General features: G+C 45.5%; 8 protein-coding genes and 1 non-coding gene across 9 annotated transcripts; 4 read left to right on the top strand and 5 right to left on the bottom strand.

Moving 5' to 3' along the window:
- Positions 1–404: 404 nt before the first annotated feature.
- Positions 405–498, top strand: C8R40DRAFT_t305. The gene has a single exon. It is a non-coding gene; the product is annotated as a tRNA-Leu (tRNA).
- A 187-nt stretch (positions 499–685) lies between these two features.
- C8R40DRAFT_1164076 (uncharacterized protein) lies at positions 686–1,630 on the top strand (the record flags this gene model as incomplete). The annotated part of the gene is made up of 4 exons (XM_046230441.1): positions 686–722; positions 936–1,006; positions 1,060–1,092; positions 1,151–1,630. The coding sequence occupies 4 exons, from the start codon at positions 686–688 to the stop codon at positions 1,628–1,630; spliced, it is 621 nt and encodes a 206-aa protein (XP_046079310.1).
- Positions 1,631–1,788: 158 nt separating this feature from the next.
- On the top strand, positions 1,789–3,106 carry C8R40DRAFT_851344 (uncharacterized protein). The gene is made up of 4 exons (XM_046236448.1): positions 1,789–2,251; positions 2,312–2,385; positions 2,463–2,523; positions 2,579–3,106. Exons 1-4 carry the CDS (start codon positions 1,947–1,949, stop codon positions 2,976–2,978), a joined length of 840 nt encoding a protein of 279 aa, XP_046079309.1. The 5' UTR covers positions 1,789–1,946; the 3' UTR covers positions 2,979–3,106.
- Positions 3,107–4,946: 1,840 nt separating this feature from the next.
- C8R40DRAFT_1135709 (MFS polyamine transporter) lies at positions 4,947–8,087 on the bottom strand. The gene is made up of 12 exons (XM_046229360.1): positions 7,682–8,087; positions 7,451–7,623; positions 7,380–7,393; positions 7,255–7,324; positions 6,855–7,202; positions 6,681–6,798; positions 6,517–6,629; positions 6,407–6,466; positions 6,110–6,336; positions 5,955–6,045; positions 5,589–5,727; positions 4,947–5,464 (listed from the first exon to the last, which is right to left on the bottom strand). The coding sequence occupies exons 1-12, from the start codon at positions 7,963–7,965 to the stop codon at positions 5,401–5,403; spliced, it is 1,701 nt and encodes a 566-aa protein (XP_046079308.1). The 5' UTR covers positions 7,966–8,087; the 3' UTR covers positions 4,947–5,400.
- Positions 8,088–9,684: 1,597 nt separating this feature from the next.
- C8R40DRAFT_851216 (uncharacterized protein) lies at positions 9,685–11,033 on the top strand. Its single transcript, XM_046236447.1, has 4 exons — positions 9,685–10,100; positions 10,160–10,654; positions 10,725–10,906; positions 10,973–11,033. Exons 1-3 carry the CDS (start codon positions 9,996–9,998, stop codon positions 10,863–10,865), a joined length of 741 nt encoding a protein of 246 aa, XP_046079307.1. The 5' UTR covers positions 9,685–9,995; the 3' UTR covers positions 10,866–10,906; positions 10,973–11,033.
- A 351-nt stretch (positions 11,034–11,384) lies between these two features.
- Positions 11,385–12,508, bottom strand: C8R40DRAFT_851133 (1-Cys peroxiredoxin isozyme). The gene is made up of 6 exons (XM_046236446.1): positions 12,317–12,508; positions 12,221–12,236; positions 12,094–12,167; positions 11,893–12,039; positions 11,596–11,733; positions 11,385–11,534 (listed from the first exon to the last, which is right to left on the bottom strand). The coding sequence occupies exons 1-6, from the start codon at positions 12,398–12,400 to the stop codon at positions 11,475–11,477; spliced, it is 519 nt and encodes a 172-aa protein (XP_046079306.1). The 5' UTR covers positions 12,401–12,508; the 3' UTR covers positions 11,385–11,474.
- A 1,567-nt stretch (positions 12,509–14,075) lies between these two features.
- On the bottom strand, positions 14,076–14,867 carry C8R40DRAFT_851057 (uncharacterized protein). The gene is made up of 5 exons (XM_046236445.1): positions 14,767–14,867; positions 14,574–14,691; positions 14,303–14,523; positions 14,237–14,252; positions 14,076–14,184 (listed from the first exon to the last, which is right to left on the bottom strand). Coding segments are annotated over exons 1-5 (378 nt in total). The 5' UTR covers positions 14,769–14,867; the 3' UTR covers positions 14,076–14,163.
- Positions 14,868–17,253: 2,386 nt separating this feature from the next.
- On the bottom strand, positions 17,254–18,978 carry C8R40DRAFT_850944 (uncharacterized protein). Its single transcript, XM_046236444.1, has 6 exons — positions 18,633–18,978; positions 18,503–18,581; positions 18,315–18,433; positions 18,183–18,261; positions 17,629–18,126; positions 17,254–17,574 (listed from the first exon to the last, which is right to left on the bottom strand). The coding sequence occupies exons 1-6, from the start codon at positions 18,745–18,747 to the stop codon at positions 17,517–17,519; spliced, it is 948 nt and encodes a 315-aa protein (XP_046079304.1). The 5' UTR covers positions 18,748–18,978; the 3' UTR covers positions 17,254–17,516.
- A 2,232-nt stretch (positions 18,979–21,210) lies between these two features.
- C8R40DRAFT_1241754 (uncharacterized protein) lies at positions 21,211–26,337 on the bottom strand (the record flags this gene model as incomplete). Its single annotated transcript, XM_046233550.1, has 5 exons — positions 21,211–24,417; positions 24,486–24,781; positions 24,841–24,928; positions 25,009–25,116; positions 26,289–26,337. The coding sequence occupies 5 exons, from the start codon at positions 26,335–26,337 to the stop codon at positions 21,680–21,682; spliced, it is 3,279 nt and encodes a 1,092-aa protein (XP_046079303.1). The 3' UTR covers positions 21,211–21,679.
- Positions 26,338–26,751: the final 414 nt, after the last annotated feature.

Here is a 26,751-nt window from a genome sequence, read left to right as displayed (position 1 = left end):
CTGAGCAAACAGACACTAAACAGACGCATTTGACAATTCGCCCGATTTCTTTAGAGAATTTTTGCGAATAGTATGCATGCTGAGAGGACCATGCATGGTTAGAGGACCAGAGGTTTCCTTATACATTCGTATGCCATCCGATTCTGAGCTCCCGATTTCACCTAGAGAGAATAGTAGTGGAATGAACTTGATGAGGTTTGGATGTCTATTTGGTAACTCGTATACGCGTAAACACTCACGCGTTCAGGTTCATTCTCCAGAATTATCTACGCTCTATGCAGCCACTTTAGATGGTACAAACGCATCCTAACAGTGCGGTGCGACAAGATGCTGGTAAAAATAATATAAAATGATGTTCCCTTGCGATCAATCACTGGACAGAAGAAGCACCGTTAATTCTGTATGGTGAGATGGCCGAGTGGTCTAAGGCGCTAGATTTAGGTCATTGATCTAGGACTCTAGTCATTCGTGGCGTGGGTTCGAATCCCACTCTCATCAGAGGGAAAGTCTTTCTTAGACAATACAGTGGTTCTTTTTAGTCACCTTGTACAAAGATTAAGATTGCTTTGGTTGTACAGTTCGATAATCTGGCATTGTTTTCTACTCTTGTAGGCAGCTTCAATTTCATCGAAGTCTTTTGGTCTTCCTTGGTGCGTCCAGCATAATACTCGATTGAAGACTGATCATGATTATCAGCCGTTTAGGCAGTGTTCAATTTGAATGTAAATAATTGCATGTACACCTGTGTACACCTTTTCCTATCTCTCTCTTGACCATCGAATATCACCTGAAGACCAATCAAATGGACACGATGCAAATAATCCAGACGATCGTCACTTATTTGGATTGAATCAAAAAGGTTATTCGCCTCTTCAAGGTTTGTAATGAGTCTACATGTACTGAAAACAACCGATGATCTTTACTGCTCGAGCCAGACTTCAAGGATGACTACGAGCAGAAATATCCAGAGGATCCCGTGTTTGAGGAGATGGGTCCTATTGCTAGAGTCTGGCGGATGTACTTGGCTGAAAGCTCTATGTTTGAAATATGGCCGGAGAGGCTCGGGATGGATTGGATGCGATGTTAGTTTTTGTAAGTCGTTCTTTCCTGTATGATTGTTCACAGAAGTAAGCTCTGCTGTGCGATGCAGGCTGGTTTGTTTTCCGCCGTCGTCACGACATTCGTAGTCCAAACATCCCAAAGTCTCCAGCCCGAGGTGGACTATACCCAAGTCTCAGCCTCTTTATTGTCTGAGTTGGTCTTCCTTTTGCGCGCGGCTGCTTCTAGCAGTCCTCTCAATAGCATCCCTACATCTTCACTGCCACTGAATGCAATGACGCCAACACATAACATTCTTGATGTCTGGGTAAACGGTCTCTGGGTGATTAGTTTATCCCTTAGCCTCGCCGTAGCTCTTGCTTCAGTACTTGTGAAGCAATGGCTTCGCCGATACCTTGCTATACACTCCGGAACACCTAAACACCGAAGTCGTATCTGCCACTTTCGGTATGTAGGATTCGAAAGGTGGGGCGTGCTGCACATCGTCGGGTCATTGTCAGTGATCATGCATCTCTCCCTGGCTTTCTTCTCTGTTGGGCTGCCAGTGGTGCTTTTCCGGATTCCTCTGTAGCTGGTTCTTTCGTGCATAATAGACGCAGTGACGCTTATGCGCATTATGTTCACAAATATCCTGCCCATTTTTGATCCTCAAGGTCCTTGCCAGACACCACTCTCGGATTTTATCCTTACAGTTTGGATAACTCTGGGTGCTTTCTGGAATATTTCTGCTCGTGAGTCGTTTCCTGATGGCATATCGAGCTCCCCGCTGCGTTCACTGAAGCCGACGGAACTTGAGGCCCAGTGAAAAACCCGTCGAATTAGACCGAATGAAATCGTGTCAGATATTATTTACGGCGCTTTGAATCGAGTGTCCTCGTGTTTTCCATATGCCACTCGATTTTGCCCAATATTCAGTCATTTCTTGCCTGTTCTCCTCGAACGAAATCTTTTCATTCTGTTTAACTCGTAGTCCACGTCGCCATGTAGATTCAATCGACGATTCAAATCATATCCTTCGAGACTGTGCGAACAAATTTCAGAAAAACCCAAGTATCATGCAAATCTCTGAGTCTGATGTTGTCCACGGTCGCAAACGACGCCATTCCGACCAAAGTGATGACTTCGAAAACACTTCACCGCTCCGTCCCACTAATCAAAAATGTGCCACTCATGCTGCTCATGCCATTCAATGGTGCGTCATAGTTTCAAAATTTCATGTATTATCCCGATCTTCTAATCATTTTTATCACAGTCTGTATAACTCTGGTGTTGAAGATTCTCAAGTCAAGTCACAAACATGGGCTTTGAGTATATATCAACATGCAGGTCAGTCCGTTCTTGTTGATACAAATATGTCTTAAGTCAAGTATACGTTCACTTGATGTTGATCAGCAACTTGTTAGCATCTTCCAATGCCCAGCTCCTCCAGTCCGACAATTTCGAGGGAACGAAAGGTTCTCTGGAGTATGTTTTATTTCCATATATCTCCGCAAATCTTCATAACACCCTTGTTTTTCAGCTCTGTTGCCGGCCATGGAGAGCATCCTCAGAGTAGAGATGCAGCTGCAATCATGGTCCACTCTGGTGCGTACTACAACATGTTCCTTAATTCGATAGAAAAAGCGCCATTCACTACGTTCGAGATTGAATCCAATGCAGTCATGGATGGTTCTGAAGATGTGGGAACACTCGAAATCAAGGAACACGCAACTTCGATGTCTGCTAATGATGTCAGTCCTTCTGTCCCTTCAACTTCGACTTCTGCTGCAGCCACTCTCACTCCTTCGGATCCTGTTACACCAACTACAAGTGGCATTACTGATGACAGTGCAATGTCTCCGGTGATTACCCCAACTCTGGTCCCAGCAAAAAAGGCCTCCGGGTTCATGAAGCCTGGAAAGAGTACAAGCGTGAGGTAAGGTGTTTTGCTATTGATTGTGAACGGAATCTGACATCACGTGCGGAAGTGGGCCATCGCGCTTCGCGCGTGGCATGTACGAGTCCTCATTGGAATTCTTCAGCTGTACTGATAAAAGATATGTACATGACTTACAATCTTGAGGGTAAAGGGCGCCGAAGCAAAGGATTGGGTCACACAGACTCACATTATAGGGTCACGTGAATTTTCCAGGAACAATCAGTCACAGCCCATAAAAGGCAGATTGCACTGCTGAAAAAGGAAAGTCATCACGTTTTCCCACATTCAAAGTCACCATAAGGACGAATCCTACATTTCATTTCGGACTCGTAAATGCATCAACCCAGAAATCTAAGCGCCATCGATTGGGTTAAAACAAATAAAGGTGGTAGTACTGCAGAGTTTGCAGCTCACTGGAACAAAATTGAGAAAACTCTCGAAGCCGAGGTAAGTTTTCCATGAATGCCTCTTTTGTTGTATGATCTGACAGTCTACTCAGCCATACCATCAGGCATCGGCTGCTGCTAAGGAGGCTAAGAAGCAGGTCAGCATTTCTTTTGGTCTAGGAACGACATGCTAACCTCAATCTACAGGCTGCGCAGAGTTAATTGAACTGATATTGGGCCCATTATCAAACCAGCAGGATAATTTTCTCTTTCATATCATATGACCCAACTAGAATTTATTCGAATTGAGAACCACTATGAATAGATTACAATAGATCCTTTTCTGCTAATAGGAATCATTCTGAACCAATACGAACAGAATTTGCGATAAGCAAGTGCAACAGAGAGAACAGATCCGGAACAACGTCAAAATACGGACAAAACGATACCACACTGCAGTAATCTATCTATCCGAAATCGTCATCTGAAAATGTCTCATATTTCGAATAAGGTTGGTTCTCATCGACATTAGCCGAGTGACTCGCTTTTACCCGTTCTCATTCGTTCTCATCCGACGCGATTTTCGCTGGGCTTGAGGAGCTATCGGTTCATACTCTACATTGGCTATGCAAAGTATCATCTATTCTCCGGCGCGTGGATTACAGACCTCTACTTCCGCTTGCTGTCCCTAAGTATGAAATATAATGCTAGCTCAGACTTGTTTTGTCCGTCTGGACTTGAACCCAAGGTAGAGAGGATTCAGCGAGCCGTTGTGGTCTTACTATTAGGGGGAGAAAAAGAACTTACCAATCCAATCAACCCTCATGCTAATCGACTGTATTCAGATGATTCCCGCTACCTCTTTAGAGGTTGAAGGGTTTAGTAGACCCAGTTTTTTCGAAATTAGCCATCCCTTGTCATCGGTTTTTAGTCATATATCTCCTTTTGGTCATTCGCTTTTCGAGTTGGTGAGGTACTACTACTGCTGGAGAGTACAGGTTGGGCAGATGCAGCTACATGCGGCGCGCCCTACGCGCGCCGCATTTTCTATCTACAATACAAGTATATTAGCCATCACAGGTGTGGTCCCATTGTAGTACAGACCTCTACAAACACTACCTCTTACTACTCATCCTGTGTCAGCGTTCAATCCACCTTGTACTTAGTGCTCACAGACACCCATTGACTGGTAGCGGGCCCTGCCGTTCACCGGCGCTACTTCGTTACTGTATTCAGATGATCTCTCTAATCAACAACAGATACGTAATTCTAAAGTCTTGTTACTGCTTATGCAGGCTCAATTCCATCAGCAGTTCCTTATCAGTCTCTTCGAGCATTCATCGCCCACTGTCAAGAAAAGCATCATCCGTCTGTCTGGATGAATATAGTCCAGAACGCTTTCTATGCTGATGTTGGTCGAATTCTTGGAGATCTCGAAATATTCAAAGTTCTTTTCCAGTCCTTGTGGTCTCGTCATTTACAGCATCCGGGTGACATTCATTCTGTGAATTTCGCAAACGAGGCCGAGAGTATCGAAGTTTTTACCTTGCCATGTACAATGCATATGACGATCCATGATTGCATGAATGCATAGATTTGTTGTAATTACATTGTTGGAGTAAACTAGGGCTCCTGGGCTGTCTCTATGCAAGAAAGATAGAGCTGCTTGCTCAGATTTGTTTATTGAAAAGGCTAGTAACTATGCACTTGAGCTCCTCCACAAACAAAGCTAAGCAGTGCTCCTATGATGTGAGGAGGCTGGTTTCGTCCTAGGCTTTCGGAATCCGCTGTATGTTCGACGAAATTCAATAGAGTCGCATATATTCGAGTAAGGTATATATGTGTATGAAGGTATGCTACAGTATTATATGATATTATAACGTCGTTGTGTTTCGGGTGTTTAAAAAATAATCATGGTGATCAAGGATCAAAATCCAAGAAAACGCAACTATATCTTTGAAAGATATGTTTGTCATGATCATACTTGCAGTTTTGCAAGGTCTATTGGGTGAAATTCTCCGGCCTTTAGTAATTCATTTACTTTTTCGCGTATTTACTCTTCATACGAATTGCTTTGCCGTATTTCCAGAAAATGACGGGTCTATACATGCAGGTCTACGTCAGTAAGTTGTTGCAAGAAAATTGAGCGAACGGAAGATTAACGGAGTAGAGGAGACACTTATTGCAGAAAGAAATAAAGAAAAGCGAATGATCAAGGTACTCACGCAGGCAACCCGATAGCAATACTGACAGCCGCCAGAATTGTGTCGCCTTTACCAAATCCTATTGCGTTGTACATCGCTGGTGCAAAAAGCGGAAAACCAAAACCGGCGAGGGAGCGGAGGCAGGAGATTGAAGCGAGAGCTGTCAAGAAGGAACGATTAATGTGGTTCACGACAACTAAGAGAGCATAAAAATGATTTCGGAGTGGAAGAACGGAGAGCGAAAAGGTAGGAAATAAGATATGATGAATCGGGGAAGGAAGATTAAAAGGACACAAGAACGGATTGGTCAATAGAGATAAACAATGAGGAGATTAGAGGAAGTAGAAAACGAGACTACATATTTGAGGTCATGAGATGAAAACTCACCACTAGCAGCATGCAAGGTGAAGCAATCTACAATGTATGTTTGCATCGATTGAAACGTAAAAATGACACCAGCTCCGACGAAAGCCATGCCCTATGCAATGAAGGAATGGCTAGTTAGCACTATCGCGGAATAAGAGAATGCCTTATAAACTCACAAGATCAGTAACAACCCAATGGACACGCTCTTCTGCTGCCCACCCGCTGATCAAAAGTCCGACAGGTAAGCAAAAGCTTCCCAGTATCATGGCGGGTACACGAAATTCCGGTTGACCGACTCCGTTATTTTTATTCTTGAAGTGCACATATATTTTGTCCATATAATGGGCGTTGAGTTGAGAGGAGACAGTCAGACCAATGCCAAGTCCGATGTAGTTGAGACCACCTGAAGTCGTAGAGGGACAAGTAGCAGAGTCAAGTTTCGGGTCATTAGAGCACAGATATGTACTACAAACCTATTCCTGGCGACTCGTGGTATACCTGCGTGAAAATCGTCGGTATTGTCGTGAGATAAACTAATCAATGAAATAAGTGAAATTCGTTGAGCGACATGAAGGAGACTTACGATAGAATACTCCATATACAAAGGCCATGTACAGGCCAATAACTTGAGCGATAGGCTCACGAAAGAAGAGAACAAAAGGTCGGGTGAGTGATCTTTGAAAAATCTCTTTCATTCTGTAGGATAAATGATGAGGACGAAGCAGTCAGGAATTGTAGAATACTCACGTCCGGCCTTCTTGATTGGAATACACCGTCTTCACATCCAACACCCCTTTCTCCGGGTCCCCGGAAATTTCCTTTCTGATTTTCTCTGCTTTCCGTTCAAGGAGGATAGGTGCGAAAGCTTTGAATAGCATTAGTCCACATGGCGGATTATAGATCGTCACATCAAACACTCACTCTCCTGTAGCCAAAACGTCCCAGCCACCTGAATCGCTGCATCTACGATCGTTGTCGACCAAAAGACCCATCTCCACATGTTACTCTGACTACCAAGTGCGCCTCGATCTCCCACACTAATTCCACTTTTATCCGCAATCCACGCTCCCGCGATGGGACCGACTACCGGACCCAGTAGGGGTGCCAGACTATAGACAGCGATCGCTTTCCCTCGTTCTTCTGGGTGCCAAACGTCGCCGAGAACACCTCCGCCGATGGAGAGAGGTGCAGAACCGCCGAGACCAGCAAGAAAGCGGAAGACTAGAAGTTGTGTAGTGTTTTGAGCGAAACCGCAGACGAGGTTCCAGACTGATATAAGGTTCAAAAAAAGAGGGTGATAGCAGGGTACAGTAGAACGTACCAAGGTAAAACAGATTAGCAGCTTGCAACACTCTCGAACGACCATAGATTTCACTCAATGGACCGAGAATCTGTGGAAATAATTAGGCTTAAGGGAAGTTTGTTATCGAACACGAACGAGCTCACCAGAGGTCCAATAGCTTTTCAAAGAACACAGGTAATCAGTAAATTATGTATGAAAAGGAATCAATCCTCACCATACGCTAACACGAAAATACTCGTTGTCATTGCTATGAGAACATCATTTGTGATTCCAAATTGAGCCGCAATAGTCTCAGTTGCAGGCGCAACCATGGACGAAGAGACAGGACTAATGAAGGTGAACGCTGAGACGATAGCAGTTGCAGCCCATTTGCGACGGAAAGTCCAACTGTGAAAATTTCTTGTCAGAATTCGGCAAAGGATGTACGGATGTAACTTGAACATACTTTTTAGGATTGCTAGGATCATCTGGTCCGTCCCAGTCAACGACTATTGTTCGTTCGGATTCACCGTCTTCATCGATTACTTCCTTCGCCTCCAGTTTGGATTTTTCTGCTTCCTTTGCTTTCTTTGCGTTCATGACCTCGGATCTTAGTTCGGGGTCTTCAACAATTGTCGAAGTTGGTGTGTTAGCGTTACTAAATTGTAAGCTATTTGACTGCTGGCTCTGAATTTGTGGAGAAATCCGACTTTCTGGCTTCGTTGTTGAGCTCATTCCGGAGTTTGTCATGAGGTTCGTTGCGCGATGAGGAAAAATTAGCGTGTGAGGGGGGCACCATGGTTATATGTAAGTTTTCGGAAGTGGATCCGCTATGTTGAAAAGGTTCATCGTTGGATGACGCGAGGAAGATGACGTTTGAAGCGAAAAAAACGGGCGCTAAATTAACATGCTCCCAATTGGGCAGGTATTTCGTGGGACCCGGAACCACCTCGGGACCCTTCCAGAATTTCGCAACTAACGAACACTTACACACTGTACACTCCGCTTACACTTTTGTATGCAGACTGACAACCCCCGCCTAGGTGCTGGTAATAAAGTCGAATATGGATGAATCATGCCGGTCATGTTCTCCACTTCTTTGAACTATTGGATTGACAATCGTTTGATAATCTTTTCTGCGTTTCCTTCATGGATGCAGCGTGCCTCGCAACTGGTCACTCCATATCGTCTATCCACCTTCGTCTTTTTGTCAACCTGTCCCGTCATCCGAGCATCAGTTCTTGTAACGCTTGGTCTTCGACTCTCACACCCAGCGCGTGCCGTCTCTCTTAAGTCCCAAAGACTAAGAGGAAAGGTCGCGCCAGGATTCCGCCACACCATCTTTTGATGTTCCGACGATTCCCTTGAGTGGTTGATGTAGGATGGAGTTTAGCGTTGCATCCGGAACCCAGGATCGAGATACTTGGTCTAGTGGAGTCTGGTCGTGATCATGAGCTTCAGTCCCAGTTGGTCAATGACATCGATTGGATGGTAATTAGGATTGGCCCCTTCAAAAGGGACAAGGAATGGGGGATACGCCGGGTTCAAACTGGAAAGACCGTGCCTTGTCTGTCTTGTGAATCCCGAGCTCCTTGTATGTGGATTAATTTACTGTGACTGATGTACATGATAACTTATACACATCCCAGATCTCCTCGATGGTATCAGATTTTACCAAGAGTATCCGCGTAATGTGAGTAAACTAAATTTGTATACTTCCTGCCACAAACTTCTTTCCTTATCTGAAGACCGCTTCACCTCAAACTGTCAATTCTTTGAAAGTCAGGAAGAGTAGTTAGCCATACCTCAGGACGTAAGTGAATTCTTGAATGGTATATTCATGATGTTTTCGGCGAAGGTTAACACAACTCTTCAGTCGAGGAACTTTTGTCTTTGTGGGTTGAATAACTGTGTCGATGCTCGTCGGCAATGTTGAAGCCACAGGTCACGAGTAAGAAACCGAACGAAATTAGAGTCGCATCTCATGTATGTATGGCTGATATCAAGCGATAAAACCTCAGCTCGCAGCACTAAATATGCAGTAAAGTCTATACATAGTACAGGAAGGGGACAGAAACAGAGTGAGTGCACTGTTACAGAGTTGCACTCCAGTGGAACGACGACCAGATGTAATTTTCGTCGCGGGGCTATGGTCATAGAATGGTTTCATATCCCTCAGTGATATTCTGCTCCGAGTCGTTGGCTATGTATATTTTCCCGGTCCAGGCATAAAATTTAAACCCTCATACTGGATCTCCCCTCTAACACATCGTCTTATCTGATCTTCTCTTAGTTCCGCTACGTTGTCCCTACCCTTCCCTACCTCATGTCGACACCCGACGGCCTACTAAAACTATCCCTCGGGCTCTGAGCTTGTCCGAGTACGCGAATTACACCCTAACTCATCCTTCAAGCTTATAGAGGTCTTGTCACGACGAGGAAGCTCGGTGAAATTTAAGTCACCAGTGACGACCATGTAGTACGCTCTCTAGTACGTGCCCTTCAGCTGTGGTATCGACTGGTATCAATTGAAGTCATCGGAACACTGCTGTTACTATCGATCTCAATCCTCATCAATTCCCTCATCACATCGCCCCTGCAGGAGTAGGAAGGTATTCGTTCTCCGATTGAACATGCTGTCCTGTTGATATAAAGACAGCATACCCCCCGATTCGCCCTTCTTTACATCGCTGGTCGAATTGTTTTGCTGGTCGAAATCGTTGCTTGCTGCTTACTTTGTCGTCGTCCTAGTCGTTCATAACCCTATCTACGATTCCATTATGATGTTCCTCAATCCATGTGGCGCTGTGTTCAAGGCGTATGTTGTTCTTGTGCTCGGTTTTTCCTCTATCGCGTCGACACTTGCCGCACCCGTCGCTCTCTTAGTGAGTTAAATCTTTTGCGGTTTTGGACTTTGCTCAAATTTTGGTTTCATATTGTATAGACCGTCAAAGCTGCTGATTTGAAAGTTCGCTCCATCTCAGACAATGCAATCTTTCCCCGAGACGGAACAGGAACCAGGGAACCGTTTTCATCCGACTCGAGCACGCATGCGCTCCAGATGACCGCGAAATTTCACGAAGATCTATCTGTGAAGTTTCACGGAGATAATTACCGGAAGGCAGGGATAGCTTTGTTTGAAAGGCTTGTAAAAGGTTTTGCGAGGGAGCATTTCAAGGTCGATGCAAGTTGGGTAGCAGATAATGTTACTATCCAAGGTCTAGAAGATATAAAGCCCAGTGGAAACGAGAAGTATACGTGCGACCTCAGCGGTTTTACCGGGGCGAAGGTTACCGCCAGAGCTTCAGTGTTTAGTTGTACGATGGAGCTTGTGGAATCAAAAAGGCCGAAACCAGGTGCAAAGAGGACACTGTCATACAATGGAATCATCAAGGATAAAGACGGTCAAGTTGTGTATGAGGCCAAATTCGGAGTTAAGGTTCGCTTTTATCTACGTGTCTTTCATCGTGAATGGAATTAAATACTATCTATTATCTTTGAACTTCCAGGTAGACCATAACAAAGATGCAGCTGACGCTACGAAGGACTTATCGAGTGGTACCCCGACCAAGGCTGAAGGTCCCTCCGCAACGAAGCCTAGCACATCCACCTCTAGTTCAATTGTTATCACCACTAGTTCGAAAGCATGAGTTCTAATCTTGCGACACAAGCAGAGGGTTGAGAGAAGCAGGTAACGTACCTAATCTCTTACTCTTATTTTGTTTTCTGTAGTATTGATTAGATAGTGCAATCCCAGATGGCCATTCAATGTGTTCAAAGAAGTTACCGTTGGACTTCGTGCCCCAATGAATGGACCAAGTTCTATACAACCCGACACGATGTTATGTAGTTACTTTTTCAGAATTTAATCCCATGGGTGCTCGGCGTCTTATTCGTGTGTCCACCTGCGACCATTGCATTACTGCACCCAAAACCCAGCCGTTACAGGCCAAACCATTCGTATCAAGGCTACCATCTGCCACCATTTCATTATCCGGGACGACACCTGCTTTCCTCCAGGATGTTCCTCATAACCACAGTTGGATATATCTTCAATTTTTTCTCGATGCGATACCGTAGGCTAGTAGTTCACATTAGCTCACAGAGGCTTACTGAATTGAGCGTTTCTTCCCCTGCTCACAGTGCGTGAGATGAACAGTAAAACAGATTTTACAACAAACAGTTAGTCTACAATGATCCCAATCTACACACATTGAATTTCTTTCCGGTGAGCCGTCGCACTTGAGTCATACAAAATTCTAGAGGTGGGCCAAGACGGCTTCAGCGCCAGAAACGGTGACCTCTGTTCCTGGCTCGACCTTGGAGAGATGCAATAGGGATTATCAGCCCTGGAAGACAAATGACTATGTAACCACATACTTCGACATATTTTACGACAAGATCATCGATGATCAAGGCGTAACGGGCGGTGCGGGTACCGAAAGCCAAGGCAGAGAGATCAAGGTCAAGACCGAGCTTCTTGGACCACTCAACATTGGGGTCAGAGAGTGTGAGAATCTGGGGAAAATGGATATCGCGTCAGTCTGATAATGGCGTGACGATGAGGGTTTGTGATTATGAATCTGGCAAATGCCTGACTGAATAGACTCGGGAGAAGCGACAAAGGGAAGATGGAAAGAATAGACTGGACGATAACAAGAAACTTTGGAGAATCACCTTGTCCTTCAATCCTTCGAATCGTCCCCACCCGCTCATCACAAAGGCATCGTTGGCAGCAACTACAGCGATGACATCGACACCCTTTGCTTTGAACTCGTCGTACTTCTGAACGTAGGGCGGAAGATGGTTGACATGACAGGTTGGCTACGATATGATATTAGTACTAGTGTAACCGGAGCACTCAGAGGTAGCACTTGCAGTAAAGGCACCAGGAACAGCGAATAGGACGACTTTCTTGCCTTTCCAATCTTTGCTGACCGTGAGCTTGGTTGCTATAATGCATACATTGATGACTTGTCATAGAAGAGATTTGTGCAACACTCACGGACACCACAGGCTGCCTAGAAATCATGATTAACAGGAATACATATTCAGTTTTCTTCCCTTCAAAGTGATTCAAAATAAGAACACAAGTCCTTACATGGCTGTCGAGCTCGGGGCTGTAAGGAATATAGGTAAATGTACCATCAGGTACAGTATCGCCGACTTTGATAGTTGGAGCCATGGAAAGAGATAGATGGAAAGGTCAAAAAACGATGGAGATGAATGTGGAAGTCAAAGATGTTAGTTTTCAGCACAGATTCCACATTTTATAGAACGATTCGCAATCGATAATAGTCACATGAGCATTTAATTGCTTACGCGTTAAAATGTTGGTTCGACGCGTTTTTTGACCTTGCTTTCTCAGAAATCTAGTTTGACAAGAGATACACTTCGGATAACCTCGGTCTCAATTCATACCCATATGGTTCGGGAGGGGCGCATCATGACATCGACAGAGACGTGTCGATAAACTATCGGATAAGCTGTGTATATTACTGGAGCCTTGTGTGCCAGTGTGGTTCTGTCACCGAGCGATGACAATTCGCCCTCTAACATCGGTGGCTTTGAGTTGCGAACGTGTCACTCTAAGTCTACTTCTTTCCTTTCGAGATCTTTCCGTATTGTCTTCATGCACGATTATTCACTAGCGTCCATGTTGAGCAGTGTTAGGCAAACAGCTACGAATATCTTGACTGCTGAATCTCAGGCTCTGACTTCTGACTTCTACGGCAAGCTCAGCTGTAAGTCGCTGCGTGAACCGTATTATATCTTACTGAAGCGTTCTGGATTCTCTTTCTCAGCTGTGACAATGGTGTTCCAATGACTCAAGTGACAAGTACTTCATTTACGACGTATATATGCGATGATACATCGTTCATGTGGATCCTATTTACCTGGGTTATCAATAGGCATTTTTGTTTCGAGGTGCGCTGAGTAACTTATTCAACAGAGAACCTATCTCGGAGGAAATTCACGTATCTTTCAGACGACACGTTGAAGCTTGAACAGTCAAAAGAGTCCCTAAGCCTAAGAGCTCCCTGAAGACCATCGAGCAGGACACCCAACATGTTTGTGGAATTGGAAGTTGTCGAAAATAGCATTATACAGCCTCTAAGTATTCAACCTTGCCAATTATAATATGCTGGGGTTGGAGGGGGTTGGCGATTTGGACACTATCCATTTGGTGATCTTTCATCGCCGATTTAATATCGTCTACAGCCACAACATGATACAAACATATCAGTGGTTTCTTGTTATGGTCTTTTTTGCCCCCTCCACTCACTCTCGAAGTGGTTTCTGAACTTCTATAAATCATTGATTGATGTCAAGGCGAAAATACATCTGATGCTTTCATTTTCTCTCAAGCTTTATGTGCGCTTCTACTATGGAATTACATCTCCGGATCCTGATTCAGCTCGGATGATTTGCATGCAACAGATATCTCTTCGATACTTTAGGTTACTGGACCTGAAGGAACAATGTTAGAAATATTCACTTCATTTAGTCCAGCTGATCAATCACTAAAGTGGGGTCTCCTGCCTTCCTGTGATACATCGGTTCACGTACAAAGTCAATGAGAATCTCAAACAGCACGCCAAGCAAGATCGCGGGATGGCAATCCTTTGATGACTGTTACCCTGAGATTGCTCTGGAAGTCCCACCGAGGCTAGTTCTAGCAGTGATTTGCTCATATAGCATTGAGGTTCAAGTTCAACTGAAGGTATCGTACTTTCAAATACCTCGTCCTATGCTGTCCTCGGAAACGTAATGATACATATGCCAACATATCGTGTGCTAATATAACAAAAAATAATGAGTTAGGGCGTTGATAGTACATACACGTCGAGCTTCTGCTTTTCTCTCTTTCTCCCTCTCATTTCCCTATCGATAACGTACAGCCATTCGGAGAATTCACGAATGGGTTTGAGTTCGTGGAATGAGGTATCAATGCTGGATGATTTCCAACTTCATCAGATTCGCAATTCGAGAGTGGAAGCATCACAAACAAGGAACTTACTGTTCTGTAATAACGACTACAGGAATAGTTAGGAGGTCTTCAAAATGGTCTCGAGAATACACTTGCCTGGAATGATAGTTGTTATCCGGAGGATATTCAGGTTCATTCCTTGTTGGGGGTCGGTTTGGAGCCGTTGAGACGAAGAACCGTAACGATCCTGATGGATCGCCATATTGTAAACATATGTCGAACAGTCCCGAGTCAGACAACGCGCCTCCTAACGCGTATGCACCGATTTCTGACTGGTAGATCGAGTATCGCGAGAAGCTATTGTCTGGAACGCACATCTACATGCAAATGTAAGCCACGGCATCATTGTGCCGGTATCGAAAGTCACTTTGGAGAGGATTCGCTCTCGAATGAAAGATCCATTCGGTGCACCCGTTATTTCCACAACACGATATTGCTCTGCATTAGAGCTTACGATTATGCGCGTGGTCGGTAACAGCCTAGACCTAGCATGGTCAAAGGAGGGTTAGTATGGTCAGTTGTGGCTTTTAAAAGACTGGGTATATGTAAGGATAGCTCACATGAGATAGTGACAAGGACACAAAAACTGGAGACCTTCAAATAGGGTGTTCTTCGGAGCCTGCCTTTATGGGACGAGGACCACATCAATACGTTGTGATGAGGAAAAGTCCTCGATGATCGATTCGAGGCGAAAAACCAATAACATGAAGTGATGAGAGATTGATGCAAAGGCAAGCGAGGGAAATTCAGCCAAAATTCAATCATGACGGTTTGGGTAAGTGGAGTGAGCGTCCTGGACCACGGAATGATATCGAAGCTTGATTGAAGGACCCATCTCCAATACGCAGGAAACGTGTCTTGCAGAAGGGGGAAGGGATGTGTACCGCAGTAAGGAACGATATCCAGATCCTGCAAGTCCGGGGCAGAGAACTAGTCATTACATAACGAGCCTTGGTCTTTGGCCACATAGGAAAGAATTTTGCACTGCACGTACAACAGGGCCCAGCCACAACCTTGAGGGAGAGAAAAGGTCGTTCCGTAGAAGCCGAACTTGGAAACTGACAGATTGTGAGTATCGGAACTGATTGTTGTAAATCATCAGGTTGAATAGTCCATTGGAACATTTGATTATTGGACTATACTTCGGTCCATCTTCGCTGGATATTGGTGCAGTGCAAACACCGGGACGCCACAAAATCTAGGAAGTTGAGGCAACACAAAACTCGTTCGACCTTCTGGGATTGAGATATGTTCCCTTTCAAATCGATAGATCTTGAAGGAGTTTCTGTACGATGAAATGATTCACTGGGTAGGGCTGAGGGAACGCGATTCTCTGAACGCTGCTAATAGAAGAAATAGACAGTAGTAGACAGTCTTAATGTCAGTTCAGTTCGTATTCAAGTTCGTATTCAAAGTTAGTAACTAAAATCTAGTATTTGATAGTTATGACGCTCACCTTCGTTGATATCAACGGAACAGTTGAGCTCTGTTCTCGGTTCGTATCTAGTTTGGCGAAAGGAATTCGGTCGTGTCTGGATCTTCTCTTGTATAGGATTGAATTCTTGCAAGCAATCTTTTGAATTGACTGGCCCCAGAATGCGAAGGTCAAGCTCGGCGAAGACATGGAACTATGTAGCGCCGTGCAAATCATCCGCCGGCAGGACTTTTGAATCTTCAGGCCTCATGATCATGATCAGGAACTCATCACAGTTTCAGATTGACTTCCTTCACTTATGTGTATCTGCTTGAACACCCCAGTACCTCCCGCGTAGAGGAAGGACCCGTAGGTACAGCTATCATCTTTTCAGTCCTTTGCATGACACACTATCCGTTTTGCCTGGAAATCAAACACGTTTCTCCCTATTCCCTAGGGAGCACATCATCCAACATTTCTTCCTAGCAGCCAACTTGTGACGCTACCGCCTTAGCTCTACTCCAAAGAGAATCAGCCATAGAGAGACCATCAGGATCGAGGGATGTTGGACAATTTAACTAGACCTGCTTATAACAGTTATTGCACAGGATTCCGAGTTCGACGTTAGATTTTTCATTCCGTCCTTGCGGGTCAGAATTCTCGATAGAACTAAGATTATATGCGAAGTTCATCGCCTCCTCCACATCGCCACAAAGGAATAGTTGATTGGGCCACGGTGAATATTTCATCCCCTGTTCCGTCTAAAAATCTACTTCATCAGTGCACTTTTAGTACTGTGGTACTCGCGAAGCTCAAGAGGGTACGTATGGTAACAAGTATCATATAGTTATAGTGGCCCATGTAGTATTAATAGGTGTTGACGTTGAGTGAGGTTGAATCTGGTTGAGTGTTCTTCAACTGAAATTTCGTTGAATTCTCAACAAGCATGTACATCCTGTGGTTTGATCCAGTATTTTATCTCTTGCCTTTCATTTAAAAAGTCATCAGAGCGCTTTCCATTCGTTCCTTGCGCTAAGTACAATTTCATGAGGCCTAGTAAACTCGATCAGAAAAGCAGGCTGGGGTTGTATATTATCTGTAGTGCAGTGTTGAGCGTTGCATGTTGACGAAGAGAATGAGGAGGTAGTGCGAATCGGAAATGAGCTCTACCTATATTATGTGTTTAAATCCACCTATGATGCGAGGTGCCACCTACATTATGAAGTTTATTGATTTGTATACACTTCTAGTCCAAACGGCGTCCTTGGAGCGCACGACACAGAAAAGTGCCCAATAGGGACAGGCAGATTAACCATATACATTATAAACCACAGGTACAGTAGGTAACGCGAGAGTAAAAGAGAGTGCATGATGACAAGTGAGTGGGTACATATATGGGTAGTGAATCCTCTAGCATAATGGTATCACATAAATAAATGTGAAACGGTGAATGTTCCTAGGGCTAAAAGTAACATAGCGGTAGGAAGACGCAATTATAGGCAAGAATCGATCGAACAATATAAAGGGCACAAGAGAAAGAGTGGGGAGGCAGAGTGGTATCGCCCAGGTAGAACACGACGAGGCAAGGAAGGAAACAAAAAATTCCACGATCCACGATTCCACAAAGGAAAATAGAAATAGGGGTGTATTCAAGAACAAGTAAACTAGATGAATATGCTAATTTTGGGAAAGATGATGTAGCCTGGGAAGAGAGCGAGAGTATGGGAGCAAGGTCCTTGGAACAGCAGGTTTTGCTGACAATATAGAGGGAAGCTGGTCCGTGGCGATATCCATCGGAATTTCCGCCACTCTAGAAGGCAATTATTTTTGACACCGTATCAGAGGACTCGGGTATAAGACGGTTGTCATTTCGGGTGATCACGGAATCGACGCGCATCAGAGATCGAACCTCTGGAACCAAGGTCGTGGTGCGAAAGTCTCGCCAGTGGGCGACCTGCAGGAAAAGGATTGAGTTGTAAGAAACGAGTAACGAGTACGAGACACCAACAATGATAGAGGAGAGTCTGAATAAGCTCCCGCAGCGACTGCGGCTGCCACCGCAGCAAGAGACGACAATGAAGGCGAACCCATTGAAGCTATCGAGTCTGTGTCCGAATCTCCAATAGTGATGCGTTGACGTTTGAAGCGGTTTTTGAAAACACCATATCTCGGAGGAAGAATGTGCTCTGAACCTCCTTCATCAGGCGTACCTATTGAGTCCGAGTCGTCAGAGTCTGAATCGCGCTGGGTACCGATAGAACGGTAGCCAGGTTCATCAGAACCTTCGTCGCTGTCGTCGTCGTCATCCTCCAGAACAGAGTGGCGACGAATCTGGGCAGTAGAAGACCTGGTTCTAGATGGGTTTCTCGACACAGGTACAGAGATTTCGCCGGTGTTGGTACGCTTTACGCGAACACGAGCGTTTTCTCTGGACCGCTGGCGGATAACATCAGTTCGCAGGTGGACAGGTCGATTATGTCCATGGAGTTTAACGTAAAGACCGCATCTAACGATAATTCTTGAGAAATTGCCCTGAAGAAGTCGCTGATAGCATGGACTTACGCGTTACACAAGAGCTTCCCTTCGTCTGTCTTCCTCCAGAGAGGCGTTGTCGAAGTAGAGCAATTGGAGCATTCTTGAGCTGAACGCATACTTGTTAGGAGTGTTGTAAAAAATATCAAGCGGGCTGCTCACGCGGACTACTCTCAACCTGCTCTTGCTTCGACTTGCTCGCCGTCTGTCTCCTCTCTGACGGAGTCTTACCATTCAACGGACGATCCGAACCATTGTGAGTCTTTGAATATAGACCACAACTACATGATAAGGTATCAAGATTGAGTTACTATTTCTTCCGAGCTGAGGGAGGAGAAAGGTTTGCTTACGCATTGCAGAGTATTTTCATACCAGTGCGATCCCGTCTCCAAAGAGGTGTCGTCGTTGTATGACAGTTATCACATTCAGCTAGAATGAAGTATAAGAATTCGGTCATAAATGTTTGACAATAATACTTGCTGAAGGCACCAGGCATTGTAGATGAAGGATAAGAAGCACTGGCAAAAGACGAGCTCTGCTGGTCCTCGATGGAATCGTCGTCGTTGGGCGAGCTACGGTGTGGCAACGTCATCATCGTTGAAGTTGATGAAAGGGAAAGAAGAGACAGAAGTCTCGGACTTGCTCACGTCGTGTTCACATCGTGCTTATTTCTCAGGCCGGCATGATCGGCCGGCCACCGCGCGAATCTCCGAATAGAAATAGAAAGCTTCCGTCATCAGTATTCCGACCCGTCCTAGCCCATCCTTTTCAACAAACGGAGGAAAATCCTGCGTCCAGCATATACAGTTTAAACAAACATTTTGGAGAAATACCACCAACTCGAGCACTTATCCACACTTGTGCAGAAAGGAGAGGAGCTAGGTATACATTTCGAAACTGCTACAACAAAAATTTGAATGATGGTCAAGTAACATGTTGATGAACTTTGATGAGGGTCAAACCAGGAGCCTGGCGGCGGGAAGTTTGAAGGGTCAACGGTTGACAAACTTCTCGTTGTTAATTGGTCATTACCCTGTTACTTCGTTCCCATCCTCATGCTAAACATCACATACAGCATCGAAGGATGTTGAACGTTAGTACATATCGCCTCAGATAATAGAATGGGAGCAAGTCGGGAGCAGCCCAAAGCTTCTGGACTACGGGCGTCGGAGACCTGTTGGATACTGGGAACAAATATTGTTTTCGACCCTGACAAGTAGTAAGTTAAATTATTACACTCTGGAAGAAAACGTTTCAACGCGCCGCCCGCGGTCATTTTGAATCGGTCATTCTTCAGAAGCGAACTTCCAAAAGCACCCAAGATCACCACAAATTCCCTTATAGTCAACCTCCACGCTCGTCGACCAAGTATGGCCAACAAGCGCCCTTACCCCGCATTGGAAGCTTCAAATTCCATATGAACAGACTTGAGGCGCTACAAAAGACAGACTTTGTTGTTCCCTTCGTTGCCTGTAATGATGATAAGAAGACATTTCCGATTGATATTAGCCAGGAGATTTGAAGGTAAATTTACGCGAGCCGGTTATACCGTTATTTCTCTGTTACTGATACATATGTGCATCTATGTGCATGCGCATTCGGGAAAATCAGGACCGCAGCCAGTCTTGAAGTTTGAACGCCGTCGAGTCTTGCAACTGCAGCAACTAATGAGGAAGAGGAAGGGAAGCTTATAGGAGCTTTGCCGAGCTGCAGTTCATCCCCTATGTTTCATTCGGCGCTCAATGTCACCGTGGAATTGAAAACTCAGAGTAGGTTCAGCGTGAGTCGAACAGAGGGGCTGCTGCAGTAGAGACCAGGTAAAGACGAGACGCAGAATAAAATCTCGAGTTTCGACTGCGAGTTACTTTGAGCAAATCGATGGCTTCGCCTTATCATAACGCTGGGATTAAGCCGTCAGAGAAAAGTATATATAGGACTGCCACGAAAGAAGGACGGCGTGACGATGGAGAGAGATATATTGAATACTCACAGCGGCTTGTTTCAGGCAGGACTTTAACTGATTGGTAAGTTTGGCGATGGTGGAAGTGGTACGGGTAATCTCGAAGGCAAAGTTTCGTGCAGCGTATTGATAGTCAATTCAAGGAAGAAGTCACTGTTCACAACCAATATCGATCAATGGTCTCTGAAATGAGGAAAAGGAGCAAAAGTCATTCAGAAGATGGAAAAATTACTCGAGATGAGAAATGAGAACAGTCAAGAACTTCATTTGCGCCTCTAGAACCAGAGTTTCGATGTCATGCATACCACTCCGTTGTACCTGCTCGTACATGGAACGAGCAAGGATAGTGGAACTGCAAGTCCGGTTTATTCTGGGTTTATTCTGAGTTCTGGTATTCTCTTCCGATTTTTCGACCCTTGCCTATCAACTCCTTATACATAGCTTTCGAGATGTGCCAAACACCGCCTTAATGTCCCAGGCGCGGTGCGTGCTTCTGATGAGTGATCCAGACTGCATCCAAGTAACGGAGAAAACCACGTCCCGACTTGTTCTTCTTGATCTATCGGGTTTTCTTCATCCCAAATAGTACGTACCGGGATTCGGTAAGTGGTTAATGTAGTGGTAGAAGGAGAATGGCTTTTGGCGTCAATGTTATTTTGGAAAAGGGAAACATGTGAATTCACTTGAAATTTTCTTCAGCAAAATCAAAAACTTCAAGCACCCATGATGCTGTAAAAGGTCTGAGGCAACCCGGAGGCACACACCTTCGTTGTTCAAGGCTATACCGGGAGAGTCACTCAGTACTCAGATCCTAATGTACATAGGTCAGAGTCACACTGTCTAGCACTGTCTCCCTTGACTTCACGATGCCCGACTGCTGTAGTCGTTCAGAGGCTCGCATAGGGTCTACATTGACTATTGTCTTCTGACTGCCCGCATCCTGCTTCCTTCGATGAAAACTATCGGTGGTCGAACAACGAATTTGGTTTGGAATAAATCTACAACGTAACACGCACGTTGTGACCTGAACAAGTTGATAAACAAAAAACGCATGTAATGCAGATATAATGTACGCTGGTGCTTTGAAAGACTACAAAGTATACGCATATGTATGGGAACAAGATAAGTGAGAGAGGGAAAAGTCCAGAATCCTTTCCCAGGAGAGTATGAAAACGCTACGATAGAGGAAGCTGAAATACGGAGAACAATGTTAATGGGCCAAGTTATATAAGCCAAGTAAGAAGAAAGCACTCGAAGAAGTATGAAAGAGGGGGTATCCGACCTCCCAAAGCGGTAAAACGTCAATCACCGACATACCACCATTTCCCTCTCCATTTCGTTTTAAAACTGTCATCCTCCAGAAGCTCCAACAATTGCGCTCACTCCTCCGATAGATCCTCCTACCACCCCCAACTACTGACCCAACGACTTCAGTTCTTGATCAATTCCTCCCAGCATCTTCACTAAATCCCTTACCACATGTATGCTTGTCGAACTTGCATTTGATTATGTCCTCCTTCACACTTCATTCATCATCTCCCTGACCCCTCCTTCAAACTCGAGGCATTCATGCTCTAAACACCCCCGCAGCAGGCGAGGGTCCCATCTTCGGGAGTACCCAGGACGGAGTAGAGTTTGATATCTGAGGAACATTTGCGGGTTGTGGGCCTTGTGGAGAGTTAGGCGACAAAGGTATCGGTTGAGCGTTCGGTTGGGAGTTTGGTGGAGGGGGAGAGGAAGATTGTGGTGGGAACGTCGACGGCGCTGACGGAGTAGATGCAGAGGAGAACGAAGACAAATTATTATTCACCGTTGGAGGAGCGATGTTCATCGAAGGAGATGGTCCGTCTGTGAGTGTGACACCACGGTACAACGAAGTCTGCTGCTGCTGGTTCTGCAGTTGCTGATACTGCTGTGAGTGTTGATCCGGGTGACCCTGCCACGTACTCTGAAATGTATGTGGAGAATGAGGCGAATGAGGCGAAGTCAGGTTATTCAATCCGCTCGGACTCGAATCCTCAGTATAAGGCATCTGTGTCTCTCCAGGATAAGGTAAACTCGAACTCCGTTTTGGACCATCAGTGTTCTCAACGTCTTCAGAATATGGATTCGGGAAACTCCCGGCAGTAGCCGTACTTCCGAGACTCATAGTACTGTTGACAGTTGAGGACCGACTAGGCTGTCCAGTCGGTTGCTGATTTGGGTGTCCAGAATCAGAAGCAGGACCAGGATATGGAAGACTTCCCGTACTTGCTGATCCACCGACGATAGAACCGACATTGTAAGGACTAGCACCGTACGGACTGTTCCCGTACCCTTGCTGAACTTGCCCTTGAGTCTGATTCTGAGCTGCCGAAGCGTGAGGGTGAGAATTATCGATGGAAGATTGGGAAACCTGAGAATACTGTGTAGCAATTCTTGTTGCAGACTGTCCTTGACCCTGACTCGAGCCACCTCTTCCCTGCTCTGTGTGTAATACCTCCTGAGTCTCTGCTTGGACCTCTTGACCCTCCTTTATCCCCGGAACACTAATGAAATAAACTGCCCCGGTCGGATCCGTCCCTCCTTGAGCATAGTACTGCGCCCAGGCTTGGACATTGGGGTCGGTATACGTGGTGGTTGGAGAATATATGTATGGTGGCGCTGATTGGGATGGTTGAGATGAAGATTCAGATGACGTTGCTTGAGAACGAGACGAGGACTGAGACTGTGTGGACTGAGAATGAGAATGAGTTTGATTTTGGGGCTGAAGCTGAGGTTGTTGCATCGGGTGTTGTTGCTGAGGACTGGATTGCTGCTGCTGTTGTCTCGGCATCTGACCAGCCTGATCAGCCTGACCCGATTGTTTACCATACACCTGCTGCTGTTGCTGTAGCTGCACGGGTCCTTGGATCTGATGTCTCTCCTGTTGAAGACCGCCCTGCGTAGCCTGCTGATTCTGGGTTGCAGCTCGCTGTGCGCCATACATTGCTTCGTATGCTGACTGCGGATGTCCTGATTGTCCATGTACCGCTTCGTATGCAGTTATAGGCTGATCTCCTTGTCCGGGTAATCCGAGAGACGTAGGCGTACCAAGGGCTGGTGACTGTACCAAACCTTGTACTGGTCGTTGAGCGGGACCTTGTACAACTGTTCCACCAGGATACGGCTGTTGCGGATAAGTGCCAGTCGGATATCCAGCAGTTCCACCGGCAGGCACAGGCGTCGGTGTAGGGAAGTATCCTGGCTGCACTGGCCCACTGTACGATGGAGACACCACAGGATATCCAGCAGGATTACCTGTATAACCCGGCGCGCCGTATGCATTCGAATACCCTCCTGCTGCCCCGTACCCAGCCAAACTCTCCTCCATCAACCTCTCAAATATTGTTCGTGCCCTGACAAACGTCTCATTCATCGATACCAAATCCGCTCTCTTCTGACTATACTTCTCTATCAACTTGACGATTTTGGGACGAAGCGCCATACAGGATCGGTACAACTCTTGGAGTTCATCGTTATCCGCTAGACGACTTGGGGGAGGAGGAGCAGGAGCAGATGTATTGGTAGATTGAGTTTGACTTTGCAGGTACTCCTGCTGTTCCCTATCCATATCTCTCAACAGCTCCAACAATCTCTCTACATTCGTCGCCTCACTAAACACGGCCGCCTCCTGTTGCATTTCCCTCTTCAATTCCTCTTCATCTGGCGGCGGGAGAACCTCAACATAATTCACCGGGAAAATTCCTGTGCGGCCGCGTAATTGACCGCGCCACCAATCTTTATATCCACGATCGACGACAGTGATTATGTCACCTGCGGAGAAAGCGAGTTCACCAGGCTCGGTGGGCGTGAATGCGTGCAAGGCACGGACACGGTTGGAGAGGTGTTTCCGTTTGGTGGAGCTAGTTGACGAGTTCAGAGAGGTGGTTGAACCCATTGACATAGTGCCAATTCCGGAGGTAATGGCGGGAGTGGCAACTTTTGGTGATGTGGAACGAGCATAGGATGATACCGCAGATGGATTAGTCGACGGTACGTAGCCATTGTGCGACACCGCTCCAGGACCAGTAGCAGAACCGGCACCGGCAGGAGTAGACGTTGAATTCGTCGCCGTTAAACCGTACGCATTTGTCGATGAGCTCGACGACCCAGCACCACTCGGCTGAGACCACGACGACGATGAGTAAGTGCTATTACCGTTGTACCCTCCACGATCTTGCATCGACATCTCCAGCACACGTTGAAGTTCTTCTTCTTCACGTCTGCGGATCTCGTCATCGACGGCTGGTGGGGGAAGTTCGTCTATCGAGTCAAATTTGTAGTCTGTTATTGTGATGATCATCGTCAGTGAAAACCATCAAATAGACGCAACATCAACGACTAAAACTCACTCTTTTTCCTCAACCCCTCATAACACTCTTCCATGATACCCAGTTCCTCTTGATCTTCCCATTCCTCTGTCCACTCTTTGATCAACGCCAACACCCTCTTCTTCACCTTCTCGTGCGTATTTCTATCACCCACCAACTTCTCCAATCCCCCTGTAAATGCTCTTGAGGCAATCTCGCGATTAACGGTGAGCCCGACGTTCTTAGAAAGCGCGTCAGTGAGGGACAGCGTGTATAGTTGGACGTTGGGATTCCGGTGAGAGAGACGTTTGAGAAGTGAAGCCACAGCGAGGCGGGCGCTATCATGAAGAAAGATTAACCTGAAATAATAGAGAAGAGTACGAGACAGAGAGCATACCCATCTGAACCTTCTTCTTGTACTTTATCACAGAAATTAAGTATAAGTTCCCAGTTCTCGGTTGTGAGGTTCTCGTCTGTCGTTTTGGCTGCGGAACAAAACAAAATCCAGATGATTCATTCACGATGAGATTATCGAAGAGGAGCAGTATTGATGTTAAAGACATACAAACGATCTCGTCATACGGATTTGTTCCTCCTCCTCCAAACATTCCAGACATTGTTCGTTTATTTGCTTCTTCGTTCAAGACTTCGGGTGTTTGCGTCAACCAAGCGCCTGAGATTGTCGTGGATTGCGGCAATTGAACTTTGAGTACGTTGCCACAGAAGCGTTCAAGCAAATAGGATTTTCAGTCCAAATAACAATTGCTCTTGACTCGCAGGGATGAGGGAAGGATTCAAGGTCGGTCAGCAGGATGATTTCCGGACTGCCTCTCATCTATTCCCACGATCGATTTCTGTTCCGTTCGCATACTGTATAAGTATCTGTCCAAGTGCTCACAATGCTATCAAATCGTCCTGTAGCCTTGCATATAGGCTATGATTGAAAAGCCCTGTTATATCGTAGCACAGAAGAATTTCCAGAGAGTTCAAAATCAATACCTGGTTGATCCTCGACTTTGGCCACCCACGCAAGGACCCCATGGGTTTATTTCAGACCGGCTCCAGTCACCCGTATCATTTAATACACTTTACAACGAGAGAAATGTTATATGCCCATTGTCTAGCAGAGTATATGCCATCCTGGTCAGAATCTATAAGCTGTAGAACTTGACTCGATACAGATCATAACTCTACTTCCATGTTGCCGTGGTCTTCAGTCTTGTATTACCCCCCGCTCAAAATGCGTTCAGAACGACTACCTGACTTTGATTTGTGTCGATGTCCTATATTTACCCACCTTGCAATCCATCGTCATTTACCATCAGTATTCGTCGTAGCGATTTCATACCCTATATTATCACATACACCGTAGAAATATGAAGGGATGAGAAACAATTGCCAGATTTTTTTGAGGAATTGGGTGGCAGAAACCTAACATAGTATGGCCTTTAAGTCTCAATGCTTTACTGTATTGCCAAAACAACTTTTGAAAGAAAGACGCGGATCGGGTGCAGAGACTCGGATATAATATGTAGCAGGAGAAGCACTATTCAAGAGCCTTTGAAGGATATGTTGGTGCTGGTGCGAGGAAGAGCAGGATGAAGCTTTGAACGGTCAAAGGCCGTTGTCAAATGAGTATGGAATACATGAAGATCGTAATTGGAACAATCAGTGAATGAGACAAGCTCGGCAAGCCCTTGCACACTAGCGGCCAGAGAGAGGCGACATTGTCCGTCTGCTCATAGGTACCTAACGCTCCAAAAAAACAATCAGTGAATCGAGATAACGGCAAATGGAGACAGCAAGTTATCAAACAACGGGAGACTGTCCTCAGTTACAACGTACCTTCCTTGTCCCGTTCCAGCTCATCGAAGTATTCAGCAGCGCCAGACATGAGCCACACAAGCACACACTGCATAAAGATTGATAGGATAGGATAGGATATGAATTATACTGGCGAGGTCCGATTCCTGAACAACCAGTTTACCATGTACTGTACAATATTACTCTCTTCTGAGCAGCGTTGACACTAATTTGGCGAAAATTAGTTGTTATAAAAGTTATATACACAGGTAGAGCTATCTCATAGCAGTAATCCTACACTATTTCTAGCCAATATAATTATAATTTGCACCCTCTAGAGGTGAATTGGTACACGCAGGAGTGGGCGTCTAAGTAAATCTCACAGTTGACCTTGACTTTTACTTCAACTTTCACTTCGGCTTTCAATTCGACTTTGACTTTGACTTTGACTTTGACTTTGACTTTGACTTCGGCTTAGGGTTCGACTTCGACTATCTATATTACA

Source organism: Lentinula edodes (assembly GCF_021015755.1).
Source record: "Lentinula edodes strain Le(Bin) 0899 ss11 chromosome Unknown C8R40scaffold_74, whole genome shotgun sequence".
Lineage (NCBI taxonomy): Eukaryota > Fungi > Basidiomycota > Agaricomycetes > Agaricales > Omphalotaceae > Lentinula > Lentinula edodes.
Note: the sequence above shows the minus strand (reverse complement) of the source record. Positions and strands in the feature narration are given on the sequence as shown.